Consider the following 15,239-nt stretch of genomic DNA (forward strand, 5'->3'; position numbering starts at 1 on the left):
GAAACCTGAGCCTTGTTTGGTACGTGTGAATCAGCTACAGAAATGTTTTGCTGACCCAGTTGGCTTGTGTTCAGGGTAGAGGCTATTCCTAGAGTTTCTGTGATGGATGGTGATGCAACCTCACTGGCGTAGACTCTTGGGCTGTTGATGACCTTGGAGGTGTTCATAGGTGAAGCTGAGAATAGACCTTTCTATTGTCTAAAAGCTCTCTGAACTGTGGTATCAGATACATCTCCATGCAGCTTTCTGATTTCTTTAGTGAAATCAGATCTTCTGACTGAGGACCGATAGAACAGGTGTGAAGAGGGGAAGTGACTTCCATTAGTCCAAAGGTCTGCAAATGTCCAAAAGGACCAGACCCCCTCCAAAGGTCAAGCACATTTGCTTCTCAACACCATCTCAGACACTGTCCTGCACAAAGATGGAGCCTCCTGAATTGCCCTGAAAGCCTCCCTTCTGTCCTGCTGTGGCCAGTGTCTGTTTGGAAATGGCCTCAGGGGACAGTGGAGCGAGCTGGGGCTGCCTGGTACTCTTGCAGGAGGAGGAGACGCCCAGACCCCATAGCCTCTGAGCACAGCTGTGGGCGTTGTTGGAGGGGAGCAGAGAGAGCAGAAGTCACCAGATCAGGCTTCTCAGAGGAAGTGGGACTTGAGGAATCCCTGCTCCCTGAGGGTCAGCCTGTCGTTCTCCCCTCCGAGCAGCAGCAGCAGTGCTCATTGCCTCCTGCATTCATGGGCCCTTAGGGCCTCAGTGTCCAGCACAGGTTTATGGGCTCATCCTTTTGGGGCCAGACCGGTGTGTGTCTCAAGATGGTTCATTTCCCTGAAAATCATCTGTGTTGGGTTGGGGTGAGATCATGCCTCACTCTGCCTCTTCTATCCAACTTTGTAACGCATGACTCTCAACTAGACACAAGCCTTGACTATATGCTGGGGTAAGATGTTATGAGCCCAGGGGATCTTCACTTCCCATAAATTACCCCAGTGTCTGTCTGCCCCCTTTCCCACACAAAGTGCATTTCAGAGGCACCCACGTCAGCAGATTTGAAGGGCATGGGGAAGGTCCACCTACTCATGAATAACCCTATTGCCCTTATTTCCAACATTGCACAATATGAAAAATTTAGCTATTAAAATTCACAGGGACTTCCCCAGCAGTCCAGTGGTTAAGACTTGTGCTTCCAATGTGGTGAGTGTGGGTTCAGTCCCCGGTCAGGGAACTAAAATCCACATGCCACATAGTGGGGCCAAAAATCAAAAACAAACAAAAACAAACAAACAAAAAAACAGAAAGAGACTAGGAGTTCCTTATTAAAACATAAAAGTTCCCTATTCATAGAAAAATCACTAATTCATTCCTTAATGTGGTAAATGTCTTAAGTCAATAAATTCATAAGGGATGGATTTATCAATTTGCTTACCTATGCAGTTAGATCAGAAGGAAAAGGCAGTTTTGATAAGGCATGATGATTTAAATAGAAATTTATATTTATTCATTCAATTAATATTTGAGTGCCTACTGAGTACAAGGCTCAGGGGTTCAGAGGTGGCAGGCAGGAAGAAACTGCATGTAAATGAAGCTATGCTCTGTGCTAGGGATTTCCACATGTTATCTCATTTAATCATCACACACACCTGAAAGGAAGGCTGTTTCCATGATCACAAGAGGAAATCAAGGCTCCAAAAGTACCCCCAAATCTGTAGAGCCTGGAAGTGGTAAAGTCAGGATTCAGATCCTTATGTTCTGATTCCAAGAGGCCCAACATTCTCTTCCCTGGGAACCAATGGTGCCAGCAAATGCCAGGAGGAAGGGTAGCCGAGAGGTAAGAGGACCCATACAATGGAAGATGAGAACGTCAAGAACCCCCTCCATCTACTTCACTTTTTTAAAAAATATTTATTTATTCAGCTGCTGTTGGGTTTTAGTGGCAGTTCAGGGGATCTTTGCTGGGGTACCCAGCCTTCTGTCTAGTTGTGGGTCAGGGGCTCAGCAGTAGAGGTGGGTGATCTTAGTTGCCTCCAGGGCAACTTAGTGGGATCTTAGTTCCCAGATCAGGGATGGAACCCACTCTCCTCCCCTGAATCGGAAGGTGGATCCTTAACCACTGGACCACAAAGAATGTCTGCACTTCGCTTTCAATAGGCCTTTAACCTATGATCAAGAATTAGAGCTTATTTTAAAAGCATCATGAGAATGGGTCTACTTTGAGCTATCCTATGCTGTTATTGTCCAATCGATTTTTAATAAGCACCCAACAGGTGCTGGAGAAGGCAATGGCAACCCACTCCAGTACTCTTGCCTGGAGAATCCCATGGGCAGAGGAGCCTGGTGGGCTACAGTCCATGGGGTAGTGAAGAGTTGGGCACGACTGAGCGATTTCACTTTCACTTTTCACTTTCACGCACTGGAGAAGGAAATGACAACCCACTCCAGTATTCCTGCCTGGAGAATCCCAGGGATGGAGGAGCCTGGTGGGCTGCCACCTATGGGGTCGCACAGAGTTGGATATGACTGACATGACTTAGCAGCAGCAACAGGTGCCAGGCACCATGGTAAGTCTCGGGGCCAGTGAGCCCCCCACCCATCACCAACAGGGCTGCCTCCACGTGAGCGATTTGAGCAGGGGGGGGACATCCGCCCCCAGGGCTCCTGGTACAGCCCGGCCAACCGCAACTGACCAGTCCTGATTCGCCAGCAGAGGCTGTGGAGCCCCCAGCACTGCTGCAGCGGGGCCGGAAGCTAAGGCCACAGAGTCAGCCTGCGGTCCCCGCTTGGGACCTTGGTCACCCGAAACGCCCCCATGGACTCATGTGTGCCGGTCACCCTGGACCACATGCTGTCACCTCTTGGACTTGAGGACTCCCTGGCCCCAGGGGCCCTGGGTGCTAGGAGGGGAGGGGACCCAGGGCGCAGAGCGCGGAGGCTGGAGAACGAAGAGCTACTGGCCCAGGCCACTTGTCTGCTCTGAGACTCCGGTTCTCATCCCCGCACCTGGGGACACCCAGTGGGGCCTGGTTCTAAACTGGGTCGTCAGCCTGCCAACAACCTTGTCACTGGACTCACACTGTAGCCGGGACCACAAGCAGGGGGACCACCCTGAACAGATTCCCTTACAGGCCACCCTCGCCCCTGGTAGCTGGGGACTCCCCCAAGAAGGGGCTGAACCCCAGTTCAAATGCAGAACGGAAAATGGCACATGGGAGCATCTGCAGGGGGTGGCAGAATGGAGCCCACCACAGAGCAGAGGGAGGGCTGTGGTGGTAGCCTTGCGGCATTTTGCTCTCCATCCTCCCAAGCTCTTCTTTGGACTTTGGCAGTTTTTTCCTCCTGTGGGTTGGATGGATACCAACGTGAAAAATGAATTTTGCAAAGCAGTAAGGGAAAGACATACAACAGAAAAGGGAATTTTAAGAAGACATGTAGAGATAATTTCCAGGGAAAAAAAAGAAATACAGGTGGTCAATAAAACCTGAAGAAAAAAAGGTCAGGCTCACTAGTAAAGGAAATGCTGGTTAAAACAGAATACCTTTTTCCTCCCTCTTTATCAAACGAAGAAGGTTTTGAAAGCATGGTCATGGCTAGAATTTTGAGATTGTGGGGAAGCCTACATACTGCAGGTTGAGTGTACCCTAGCAGTCTTTCTGGAGGCACTTAATATTGTTTTGCAGAAGAGTTCCCTTTTTACTAGCACTTTAACCTAGCAATTTTGCTTTTAGGGATTTATCCCAAGATTGTGGGAAGTTTTAGCTACAAGGATATTGATTTCAGTGATGTGAATAGCAGTAAAATATTTACTGGGAAGATTATTCAATCTTATGGCACATCCATAATACTGAATGTAAAAGGCATTGTAAATCTTGTAAAAGTCAGTGAGGCATAATGTTTGCAGTAGATTGGTAAACGGGAAAAGCAGTTTACAAAGCAGTATGTAGAAAATTCTTCGAAGTTTTAAGAGGAAATATATATCTGCAGATGGAGAAGGAAATGGCAACCCACTCCAGTATTCTTGTCTGGGAAATCCCATGGACAGAGCAGCCTGGGGGCTATAGTCCATGGGGCTGCAGAGTTGGCCACAACTCAGCAACTGAGCACACACAGCACATAGATGCACAGAAAAAAGGCTGGAAGGGGTGGACACAACCGTGTTGACAATCGTTCTCTCCAGTGGGGTATTACTGCAAATTCTTTTCCACTTTTTACTTGTTTGCCTTCTCCAGATTTTTATTACCAGCTTGTATAACTTTCGCAATAAGGAAGTAAAAAAAGAAAAAAAATTAAAGCTATTTTTAAAAGAAAAGAGAAACATCTGGGTCTAATCTTTCACAATCCCTCAGAGTAAGGAGTAGGAGAAGGCCCCAAAAAAGAAGCAACAAATTCAGGAGCACTTATCAAAGAAAGATTTAGGAGTTGAACCTTGGCCTTCCCACAGATTGGAGACTCCATGAATATGGGTGGACCAGTTTATAGATAGGCAAATCCAAGGATTACAATTTCTTTAAAAAAATTGCAGACCGCAAATTTTTTCCATTTCTTTTTGAGATATGAATAGACGAGCTGCAGGCCTCTGTAGCTCTCGTGTCGGGGGAAGCTCAGGGGATGGGACAAGTGCTGGGCTGGGGCCACGGAGCACAGAGATGAAGGCGAAGGACACAGGTCAGCCTGCTGGCCCTTGTTCAGAGCCTGCCTTGCCACTTAACCAACAGTGCAAACTGAGGCAACTTGCCAAAACTCTCTGTGCCTTGATAATAATGGTGTTCACTCCGTTAAGTGAATTAATACAGCAGAATGTTGAGAGACATGCATTTAAACATTTAATTGTATGTACAACCTCAGGCAGATGATACCACTCTAATGGCAGAAAGCTAAGAGAAACTAAAGAACCTCTTGATGAGGGTGAAAGAAAAGAATGAAAAAGCTGGCTTAAAACTCAGTATGGAGTATCTTAGCTCGCTGACCAGGGATCGAACCAGTGCTCCCTGCAATGGAAGTGCAGAGAAATTCCCTGGACCACCAGGGAATTCCCAATGATACATACATTTTAAACCCCATGAGACATTATTATTTTACACAGTTGATCTTCATTCAGATTTACCTACATAGCCTCTCCTTCCATTTCCTTCATTCTACATCTAGGATGCTTGGTCCTGTGCTCTGAAGAACTCCCTTTAGTATTTCCATCTCGTGGATTCTCTGAAGACACAGTCTTGCCACTTCTGTGAAAACCTTTATCCTCTCCAAGCAGTACAGGATTCTAGGTTGACTTATTTTTTTTCAACCCTCTGAAAACATCATGTGATTATCTTCTTTGTTTTCTTGTTTACTGGTGAGAGTCCAGCTGTTAATCTTATTGTTGCTCCTTTGAAGGTAACACTTTTATACTCCAGCTGCTTGTAAGCTTTTCTCTTTGTCTTGGGTTTTCCATGATCTGATTTTGATGTGCCCCAGGATGGTTTTCTTTGTAAACTATACTTCCTGGGCTTTGATAGCTTTCATCAGCTTTGTATAATTCTTGACAATTATCTTCTCAAATATTTCTTCCAGACGTTCTTTGTCCCCTCTTGAAATTCCAATTATACGGATGTTAGATCTTTCTAACATGGAGAATATAACCCTGTCCTAACTTCTAGAGTTTAGCTCTTTAAGAAGCCCTATCTGAAAGTCTGGCACTGTTAAACAGGACTATTCCTCCTTGGCAGGCTCTGAACCCCAGTGTCTGTGCCCTTAGTCCTGGGAGGATGCCTGAAGTTTTACTTAACTTCCCAGCCTGCTGGCCACTGCCTTGTAATTGGCAAGTGGCTTAAGGGGAAAAGCAGACACAAGTGCAAGGTTCACCTCGCTGTGCTTTTCATCTCTTGGATTCTTGGCTTCTTGAGTCCTTGCTGCCTCGATAGCTCTTCAGTGACTTCAAATACATGGTTTTTGCATTTTATCTACCTTTTCCAGTTGTCCTTGGCAGGAAACTTTATCTGTTACAAACTAGTTTGCTGTAGCCAGAAACACAGGGTACTGTGTAGAAATGACAAGAGATGTCTTCTGCCCCTGGGACTCGAGCGGCCAGTAGAGTCTGACATGACAATGTGGTAAAGCACAAGCAGGATGCTATTTTAAAGGGAATCAGAGAAGACACTGATTCTGATTAGGAACATCTGGGAAGGATGTTGAAGAACAGGAAGGATTGTAACATACACTTTTTAGAGGGAAGGGTGGGAGTGGATGGAGCACATTGATTGAGGTGGAAAAACTTAAGCCAGTCTAGGCTGGTATGATCAGATGGGTGACATGTGAAGGGCTGGAGTAAGGGCGAGGAGAGCAGCATCATTGGAATACTGAAGTCAGGAATGTTGGTATGATCATGGCATACGGTCCCATCACTTCATGGCAAATAGATGGGGAAACAGTGGAAACAGTGGCTGACTTCATTTTTTTGGGGTCCAAAATCACTGCAGATGGTGATTTCAGCCATGAAATTAAAAGACAGTTACTCCTTGGAAGGAAAGTTATGACCAACATAGACAGCATATTAAAAAGCAGAGACATTACTCTGCCAATAAAGGTCCATCTAGTCAAGGCTATGGTTTTTCCAGTAGTCATGTATGGATGTGAGAATTGGACTATAAAGAAAGCTGAGTGCAGAAGAATTAATGCTTTTGAACTGTGGTGTTGGAGAAGACTCTTGAGAGTCCCTTGGGACTGCAAGGAGCTACAACCAGTCCATCCTAAAGGAGATCAGTCCTGGGTGTTCATTGGAAGAACTGATGTTGAAGCTGAAACTCCAATACTTTGGCCACCTGATGCAAAGAGCTGACTCATTTGCAAAGACCCTAATGCTGGAAAGATTGAGGGCAGGAGGAGAAGGGGACGACAGAGGATGAGATGATTGGATGGCATCACCGACTCAATGGACATGAGTTTGGGTAAATTCTGGGAGCTGGTGATGGACAGGGAGGCCTGGCGTGCTGCAATTCATGGGGTCGCAAAGAGTCGGACACGACTGAGTGACTGAACTGACTGACTGACTGAAAGGCATCTGTGTCCCAGGCAGAATTTGGACAGTTTTTATATGTGTTCGTGGATTTTTGATGTTTTGGTACTTGGGGTTGATAACTTCTGGCTTTGCCTGCACGAACTGAGCAACTCTGGTGAAGTCTAATAAGAAAAGTCCTCTCTCTCTAGTTCCCGATTTTCTCCCTTGCAGAATAAGAGTCCCCATCCTTTCACCCAGCGCCTCAAGGTTCTAGTGAGGTATAGATGAGCTCGTGGACGGCAGTATGCTGGGACGGGAATGAAGTGTGGATGGGATGAGGCGTCCTTTCAGGGCCACATACTAGCCTGTCAGCCTGTGATCTGCAAGTGGCCATTACAGGAACCCCACAACTTTCTGGCCTTGTCTGTGAGTCACAGGATGAGGACGCTGGACCTCCAGTGAACCAGAGGGCCTTCCTAAGTCCTTGGTCCTGACTGTCTGCCAAGCCCTGGCATCTCCACCCTAGCACCCATGACAGGACCAGGCCATCCCAACAAAATGGAACTACCTCTCTCCAAGTTAGATCATCCGCCCTGGGCTACTCTTGGGAAGTTATCTGGTCTTCCCTTGATGGTGATGTGCTATGAACTGAGAAATACGATTGGCCCTAACCTGGTTAATGGCTTTCCAAGTGGTGCCGTGGTAAAGAATCTACCTGCATTGCAGGAGACAAGAGATGCAGATTCGATCCCTGGGCCAAGACGGTTTCTTGGAGGAGGAAATGGCAACCTGTTCCAATATTCTTGTCTGGGAAATTCCATGATGGAGGAACCTGGCAGGCTACAGTCCATGGGGTCGCAGAGTCGGACACAACTGAGCATGCACACAACCTATTCAACTGATAATGTATGATGCTCCCCTGTAGCTTTTACCTGCTGGTCCTGGTTTCCTTTGGGAGCCCTATCTTCCAACTCTACTTCCTCTTCCATGAAAGAAAGTACCTGTGGTCCTTTAAAACTGTCTTCCTATCTCTCTGAATTATGGAAGGATCAAGGTATATGAGCTAAGTCTTTATTTTCTGCTCTAGGACCTCATTTTGGAATTAGAAGTAGGCTCCACCTGGGTATGGTGACCACAATCTTAAAAATACAAAAATTAAAAATATTTATTTGGCACATGCTCCTCTAAGGCATATTATGTGCCATTCAGTCAATCCTCATAACAATTTTAGGAGCTAGATACAATTATTATTCCCATTTTATAGATAAGGAACATTGATAAGCACAGAGAGGTTAAGTGTTTTGCCCCATGTCACACAGCTAGTTGGCATCAGAATGATGATTCAAGCCCAAACTGCTTGGCTCCAGAGTCCGTGCTCCCCTCAACTCTGCTGTCCTATCCTCCCTTGCCGCCTGATGACAGGCCACTCAAATTTTCTTGCTCCTGTTCACCACAAAGACCTTTATGTCTGCCCTCTGTGTACAGAGCAGGCTGCACTCAGTCCCTAGCAGCCCTCAGGGATGGAAACTTAAAAAGGGACGGAATTGTTGCCTGGGCCTCCTTGGCTTCCCAAGGGCAGGAGAGGTGCCTCAGGACTGCTCTCTGGGGCTACACTTCAGCTCAGCTAAGGACAGGCCCTGTGTTAGAACTGTTTAAGGAGTTTTGCCTCCTATCTCAGTGACCTCAGCCACCATGAGATCCAGAATATAAAACATGTTGAGATCTGGGGGGTGTGTGGGCAGCACGTCAGGGTGTCTGGACGCCTGGAGCCATAGGAGGGTTCAGATATGTGCAGAGGATACAGCACCCCGTGAACAAGTAGAGACGGAGACTCGATGTCTCGTAGTGTTATCTCAGCACCTGGAAGAGGCCATTTCCATTCAGGGCAGCTAACGTCCAGAGGGAGGAAGCCTGCCTTACCTGGGAGTCTCCCCGAGCCCTCTTCACAGACACTCTCACATCTTCATTTTTCCAGCCACTCAGTTCCTGGGAGCAAATCACCTTTTCATTCCATAGACACGTCCATGAACCTATCATGTTTACTCTGGAGGAGCCAAAGAAGGAGGAGATACAAGTCTTGCCCTTAAGCAGTCTGTAGGCTCTTTGGGCGTATGAAGGTATTTGGGGACAGGGGTGAGGAGAAGGTCTAGGTAACAAGCCCCGTTGGAAGGAAGATCCTGGGGGGCTGTGTCAGTAGGAGTGCTAGCCCCCAAGAAGGCGGGCTCTGAGCTGGGCCCCGGAGAACAAGATGCACAGAGGTGAGAAGGGGGAAGAGGGCTGAAGACCCTCTGCCTCCCTTCAGCCTGCTTCCCCACCTTCACCCTCCCTGTGCCCAGGAGGCAGATCTGCAGAGACTCGCCAAGAGACAGGCTTGTCTTCAGCAGCTTGGGTTTGCCCACTGGGGAACATCAGAAGGAGGTTAGAAGCCCGAGGACAGTGAAGTCAAGAACTTGTTCCCCTTACCCCTGTTGCTGTGATGTGGTTCTGAGACCCTTCACTGAAGCCACAGCTCCAACAGCCGCCTTCTGGGTTCAGCTACTCTTTCCACCACCCCCAAGACTGGCAATGATAACAGCTGCCCCCTCTGGCCAGCCTGGTTATTACATGGTCCTTTGTTCTTTGAACTCTGTCCACATCTCTGTCTAGGGTCTTTTTTTCTCTTTTGTCAATTTTTATTGGAGTATAATTGATTTACAATGTTGTGTTAGTTTCAGGGGTACAGCAGAGTGACTCAGTTATACATAAACGTACGTCCACTTTTTTTAGATTCTATTCCCATATAGATCATTACAGAGTATTGAATAGAGTTCCCTGTGCTATACAGTAAGTCCTTATTAGTTATCTGTTTTATATATATGTATGTGTATATGTCAATCCCAATCTCCCAATTTATTCCTGCTCTCCCTTCCCCCTTGGTAACCATTCATTTGTTTTCTACATCTGTGACTGTATTTCTGTTTTGTAAATAGGTTTATTTGTACCATTTTTTTTAGATTCTACATATAAGTGATATCATATAATATTTGTCTTTCTCTGTCAGATTTACTTCACTCAATACGATAATCTCTAGCTCCATCCATTGCCACAAATGGCATTATTTCATTCTTTTTTATGGCTGAGTAATATTCCATATATATATATATATATATATATATATATATATATCACCTCTTTTTTTATCCATTCCTGTAAACAGTCTTTTTAAAAACTCAACTCAAATGAAGTCTGAGTGTGCTCTGTTTCCTGCCAGAAGCTGCGCTGATAAAAAGCATTTCAGAGATCTGGTAGGGTAGAGGGCAAAGAGGTAGGACTTCCTAGACCTGTCTGGTTGAAGCGCAATGGGAGGAGAGAAGAAGTTGGAATCTAGAATGAGCTTTCAATCCTAAGCGAAGGAGTATGAAATCACTGGCCGTTTCCTAGACATCTGTAACCCGAAACTCTCCCCTCTTCCAGGAAACTCCTGCGCTTTGGTCCTGAGCGCCAAGTGCCCGCCTGCGTTCCGTCCCCCAGCCCGAGGACAGGGATGGAGCGGCGCGGCAGCTCCTGCCTCTGCCGCTGTCTGGCCCTGCTCGCCCTCCTGCCCACGCTAAGCCTGGCGCAGTACGAAAGCTGGCGCCACTACCCTGAGTACTTCCAGGAGCCTGCCCCCGAGTACCACCGGCCTGAGGTGCCCTCCGACGTGGCCAAGATCCAGCTGCGCCTGGCGGGCCAGAAGCGGAAGCACAGCGAGGGCCGGGTGGAGGTGTACTACGACGGCCAGTGGGGCACCGTGTGCGATGATGACTTCACCATTCACGCCGCACACGTCGTCTGCCGGGAGCTGGGCTACGTGGAGGCCAAGTCCTGGACTGCCAGTTCCTCCTACGGCAAAGGGGAAGGTAAATCACTCTGCGCTTGGGAACTGAGTTCTGGGGTCGCCTGGAGAGAGCGGCAACAGGCTTCCAGGGGGGTAGCCTCCTAAACGAAGCTGCAGTTACTGTCAAGTAGGAATCCCTGATAATACTCCATCTGGGCAGCCTGTGTGTCTATGCTGGAAGGCGGGAATGCAGGGGTGTGCGGGAGGGAGACAGTGACCCTCCCCCCAGTCCTGCTTTGCCCACGACTTTCCTGGTTTGGGGCTTCCCTGGTGGCTCAGATGGTGAAGAATCTGCCTGACAGGCAGGAGACCCAGATTCCATTCCTGGATCGGGAAGGTCCCCTGGAGAAGGAAATGGCAACCCACTCCGGTATTCTCACCTGGGAAATTCCATGGACAGAGGAGCCTGATGGACCATAGTCCATGGGGTGGCAAACAGAGGGACACGACTGAGTGACTTTCACTTTTACTTTCCTGGTTTAAGGACACAAAATCTGGCAGCCTGGTCCTGAGCCAACTACACCAGGAAGTGACCCTAGGTAGTGACCAAGGTCCGTCTATGGTCATCTCTCAAGCCTTGTGCACTGCCTGGGGTTGCATCAGCCAGGAGGACACGGTGCCTTTCTCCTAACCATTCCTTCATAAGAGCCTGTTGCTCTTTGTCACAAGGGCTGCCCATAGGCTAGCATCCCTGACTCTACCATTCTCCTGAAGGGGTAGAGTTCAGGCTTTTAGTATTAGCATGCTGGGCTTGGCCAGGATAAGAACAGAGTTGCTTTCTGTTTTCCATTTTGTGGGGGTTTTTTTCTTAATATTTATTTATTTGCCTGTGCCAGTCTTGGTTGCGGCATGCAGGATCTTTAGACGGTGGCATTCGAACTCTTAGTTGTAGCTTGTGGGATCTAGTTCCCTGACCAGTGATTGAACTCAGTCCCCCTGCACTGAGAGCCAGAAGTCTTACTTAGCCGCTGGACCACCAGGGAAGTGTCTTTTTCACTTTGATTGGCTTCTTCTTTCCACTCATGATAAGCTCAGTCAATACACTGAAAAAAACTGGGGGGAGATCATTTTGAGGGAGGGCAGGTGGTGGAGCCCAGAACCTGGGGCTCTGTCCTGTACTGACCTAATTAACTGTATGCTTTACAGGAAGATGCTTATCCTCTTGGATAACTAGGAAGTTAGGCTCTCTAAGAACATTTGAAACTGTCATAGTCTGTGGTTGTAAGTGGGGAAGTAGATAAGGACCAAGGGCATTATTTAAAAATAAAATCTTGGGATTTCCCTAGTGGTCCAGTGGTTAAGAATCCACCATACAATGCAAGGGATGCAGGTTCGATCCCTGGTTGGGGAACTAAGATCCTACACGCCACCAAGCAACTAAGCCGATGCCCTATACCTACTGAGCCCACACATCACAATGAAAGATCTCACACAGTGCAATGAAGATTCTGAGTGCCTCAACTAAGACCCAATGCAACCAAGTAAATAAATAAATATTAAAGATAAAATCAAATCTCCAGGGACTTCCCTGGTGATGCAGTGGTTAGGACTTCATGCTCCCAATGCAGGGGGCATGGGTTCCATCTCTGGTCAGGGAACTAATATCCTGCATGCTACATGGTGCAGCCAAAAAATAAATAAAAACTCCAGCTAGAGGACCCCTCCTAGCTGGAGGTTAGTAAAGCAAAAGCACCTTGTCCACTTGGCTGAGCGGCTGCCCAGGTGTTAGCGTGGCTGCTGGACTCAAGCAGAGGTCCCCAAACTCTTGTTGGATAAATTGATTAAAAGTGAAAGTTGATCACTCGTATCCGACTCTTTGTGACCCTGTGGACCGTGGCCCACCAGGCTCCTCTGTCCATGGAATTCTCCAGGCAAGAATACTGGAATGGGTTGCCATTTCCTACTCCAGGGGATCTTCCAGACCCAGGGATCGAACCTGGGTCTCCTGCTTTGCAGGAAGATTCTTTATCTTCTGAGCCACCAGCCACGCTAATGGCATTAGAATCTTCCAGGAGCTAACCCCTCATATTCTGGGTTAAGGTCTAGATGGAGTCTTGGACTCTGTAACTTTTGAATGTGCTTGTACATGTAGCCAGGTTTGGGAGTCCCTGAAATTGATCACTGTTCTAGTCCCTCCTAACCCTGGCTTTCAATTATTCTAGAAATTCTAGGAGAGAGGAAATCTCATCTCATACATGTCTCACTTCTGTGTCATTAAATATGTCCTTTTGGGATAACTGGATCAAGAGACTGCAGTTAGTGTAAACTGTTCTCTGAAGCTGACTCTGCATTCCTTACCGTGATTCAAGTAAAAGCAGCAAAGATGTATTCGCATCTTTTTGTTGTTGCTGTTTAGTTGCTAAGTCATGTCTGACTCTTTTTCGACCCGATGGACTGTTGTGCTAGGCTTTTAAAACCCATTTCCTGTCTTCTTTACAAAAACTCCTGGATAACTTCTCTAGCCTTTCACATCTCTCTTTTTTTTCTGCTTGCTGAGTGATCTAGAGGTAACATCAGATTTATGTTTTCTATTCCAGGCTCTCTAAGCCTGATTATTTTATAACATATATTTTTCAATGCCTTTGGGGTTTTTCTAGTGACATCTTTATTTTCTCTCTACCTAAACTTAAAATTTACCTGTCATCAGGTAAGATGGGCATGATTTTCCCCACCCCCCACTCACCTGCTCAGGAGCAGGTACGGGGTAGCTAGAGAAGTGAGTTAGCATGGCTCAGACTTTGCCATCCAAGGATGATGAATGGAGAAAAGTTCACAGGAGTAGAGGGAATTTTCAAGGGAATGATTAAAATCAAGGTCCATGGAGTCCAAGTTGGGTAGGTAACAAGGTACTCCAGGAAGCCACTGAAGGACTGGGGAAAGCTGGTAAGATCAACAGATTGTGAGCTGAGATTGCAGTAGTAGAAGGAGTGTGCTAGAAAGGTGGGCTCATGGACGCAGATACACACTAGAGGCGTTGAAATGGAGATTGGGGAAGGGGTGAGATAGTTTGTAATTCAAAGTCTAAGCTATGACCATGGGATACTAGATGATGTAGGATGAGGAGAGTCATTGGAGAGAGGAGGTGACAAACTAAGAGTACTGAAGGGTCCTCTCTGGGGATATTGAGACCATCAAGATTTAGGAAAGAATAGGTATCAAAGAGAGGAAGGGAGAAAGAGACGCTAAAAAAAATTTTAACTGTCCTGTCTCTAGGACTTTAAGCATTATCCTGTCTATGTAAAGTGGTAGTTGGTTTATCCCAAGAGACCCTTTAGATGTAAAATATATTTGAATCTCATCAGCATCAGTTTAGGATTTTTAACACTGGGTGCATGGTGAACATTCAGTCAATATTCATTTATCATGATTCAGTTTGATTTGGAAGTCAGCTTTGCTCACCACTATACCACCAATGCTGATTCAGTTTGATTTTGAAAAATATTAAAAACAGTTGGCAAGGGACTTCCATGGCAGTCCAGTGGTTGGGACTTTGTGCTTCCAATGCAGGGGGTACGATTTGATCTCTAGTTGGGGAACTAAGATCCCACATGCTGTGCAGTGTGGCCAAAATGAAACAGAAAATAGTTGGCAAGCAGTACTTGGCATAGTGACCTGTGCCCTGGGATGTGCTCTGATGGCGTTTAGACAGCTCTTTGGATGAATCAGAAACACTGTAGGTGAACTTCTCAAGTTCAGGCTGTAGTAATGAAGCCAGGGAGAGCACCAGGGATATTCCAGGTTTCCAGCCCAGCCTGTCAATAGATCTTTTCTCCCAAAGCATCTCTGAGCTTAGAGACCTCATGGGCCTTTAGAGAGTTCTGGAGGGGACAGCTGCCCCATTTCTCACTCTCTGGATGGAATCGCAGCCTCCCGAACCTCAGATGTTTGCTCTCCTTTGTGAGTCTTCAGATCTGAGGTTTAATGTAATCCCCCCCTCACTGCGTCTTTCTTCAGATCAGAGTGATGAAGCCAGCAGATGACTGCAATGGGGCCCCGAAGCTCCTAGCTTGAAGTATCTCCATTGCCCCGACAGCCAGGGGAATGCTGGACTTCAAATAGAATTATATTTATGATCTTTTCTCTCCAAATGATCTGTTAACTTGTTGGTACATCTCTTCTCCTTTCATCAGGAGAAGCATCTTCTTAGGGTAAATGAGTGGAAGGAGTAAAATGAAGTTTTGCTTCTGATTATCTGGCATTTTAAAAAAATAATCAATTAATTAATTAGACTGCATCGGGTCTTAGTTGCAACACACAGAATCTTCGTTGGATCATGAGAGGTCTTTTGTTGCAGCACACAGACTCTCTAGTTTTGGTATGTGGGCTCATCAGTTGTGACCCATGGGCTCAGTTGCCCTGTAGTGTGTGAGACCTTAGTTCTCCTATCAGGGATTGAACCCACATCCCCTGCATTGAGGG

The 15,239-nt window shown here is 46.8% G+C and overlaps 1 protein-coding gene across 1 annotated transcript in view; it reads left to right on the top strand.

Moving 5' to 3' along the window:
- Window positions 1-15,239, top strand: part of LOXL2 (lysyl oxidase like 2) — a 112,946-nt gene that overhangs the window by 21,529 nt on the left and 76,178 nt on the right. The window contains exon 2 of the mRNA XM_005909154.2: window positions 10,418-10,842. Coding sequence (XP_005909216.2) covers window positions 10,488-10,842 — 355 coding nt within the window. The 5' untranslated portion in view covers window positions 10,418-10,487. The remainder of the gene's footprint in view (window positions 1-10,417; window positions 10,843-15,239) is intronic.

Source organism: Bos mutus, chromosome 8 (assembly GCF_027580195.1).
Source record: "Bos mutus isolate GX-2022 chromosome 8, NWIPB_WYAK_1.1, whole genome shotgun sequence".
Taxonomy (NCBI): domain Eukaryota; kingdom Metazoa; phylum Chordata; class Mammalia; order Artiodactyla; family Bovidae; genus Bos; species Bos mutus.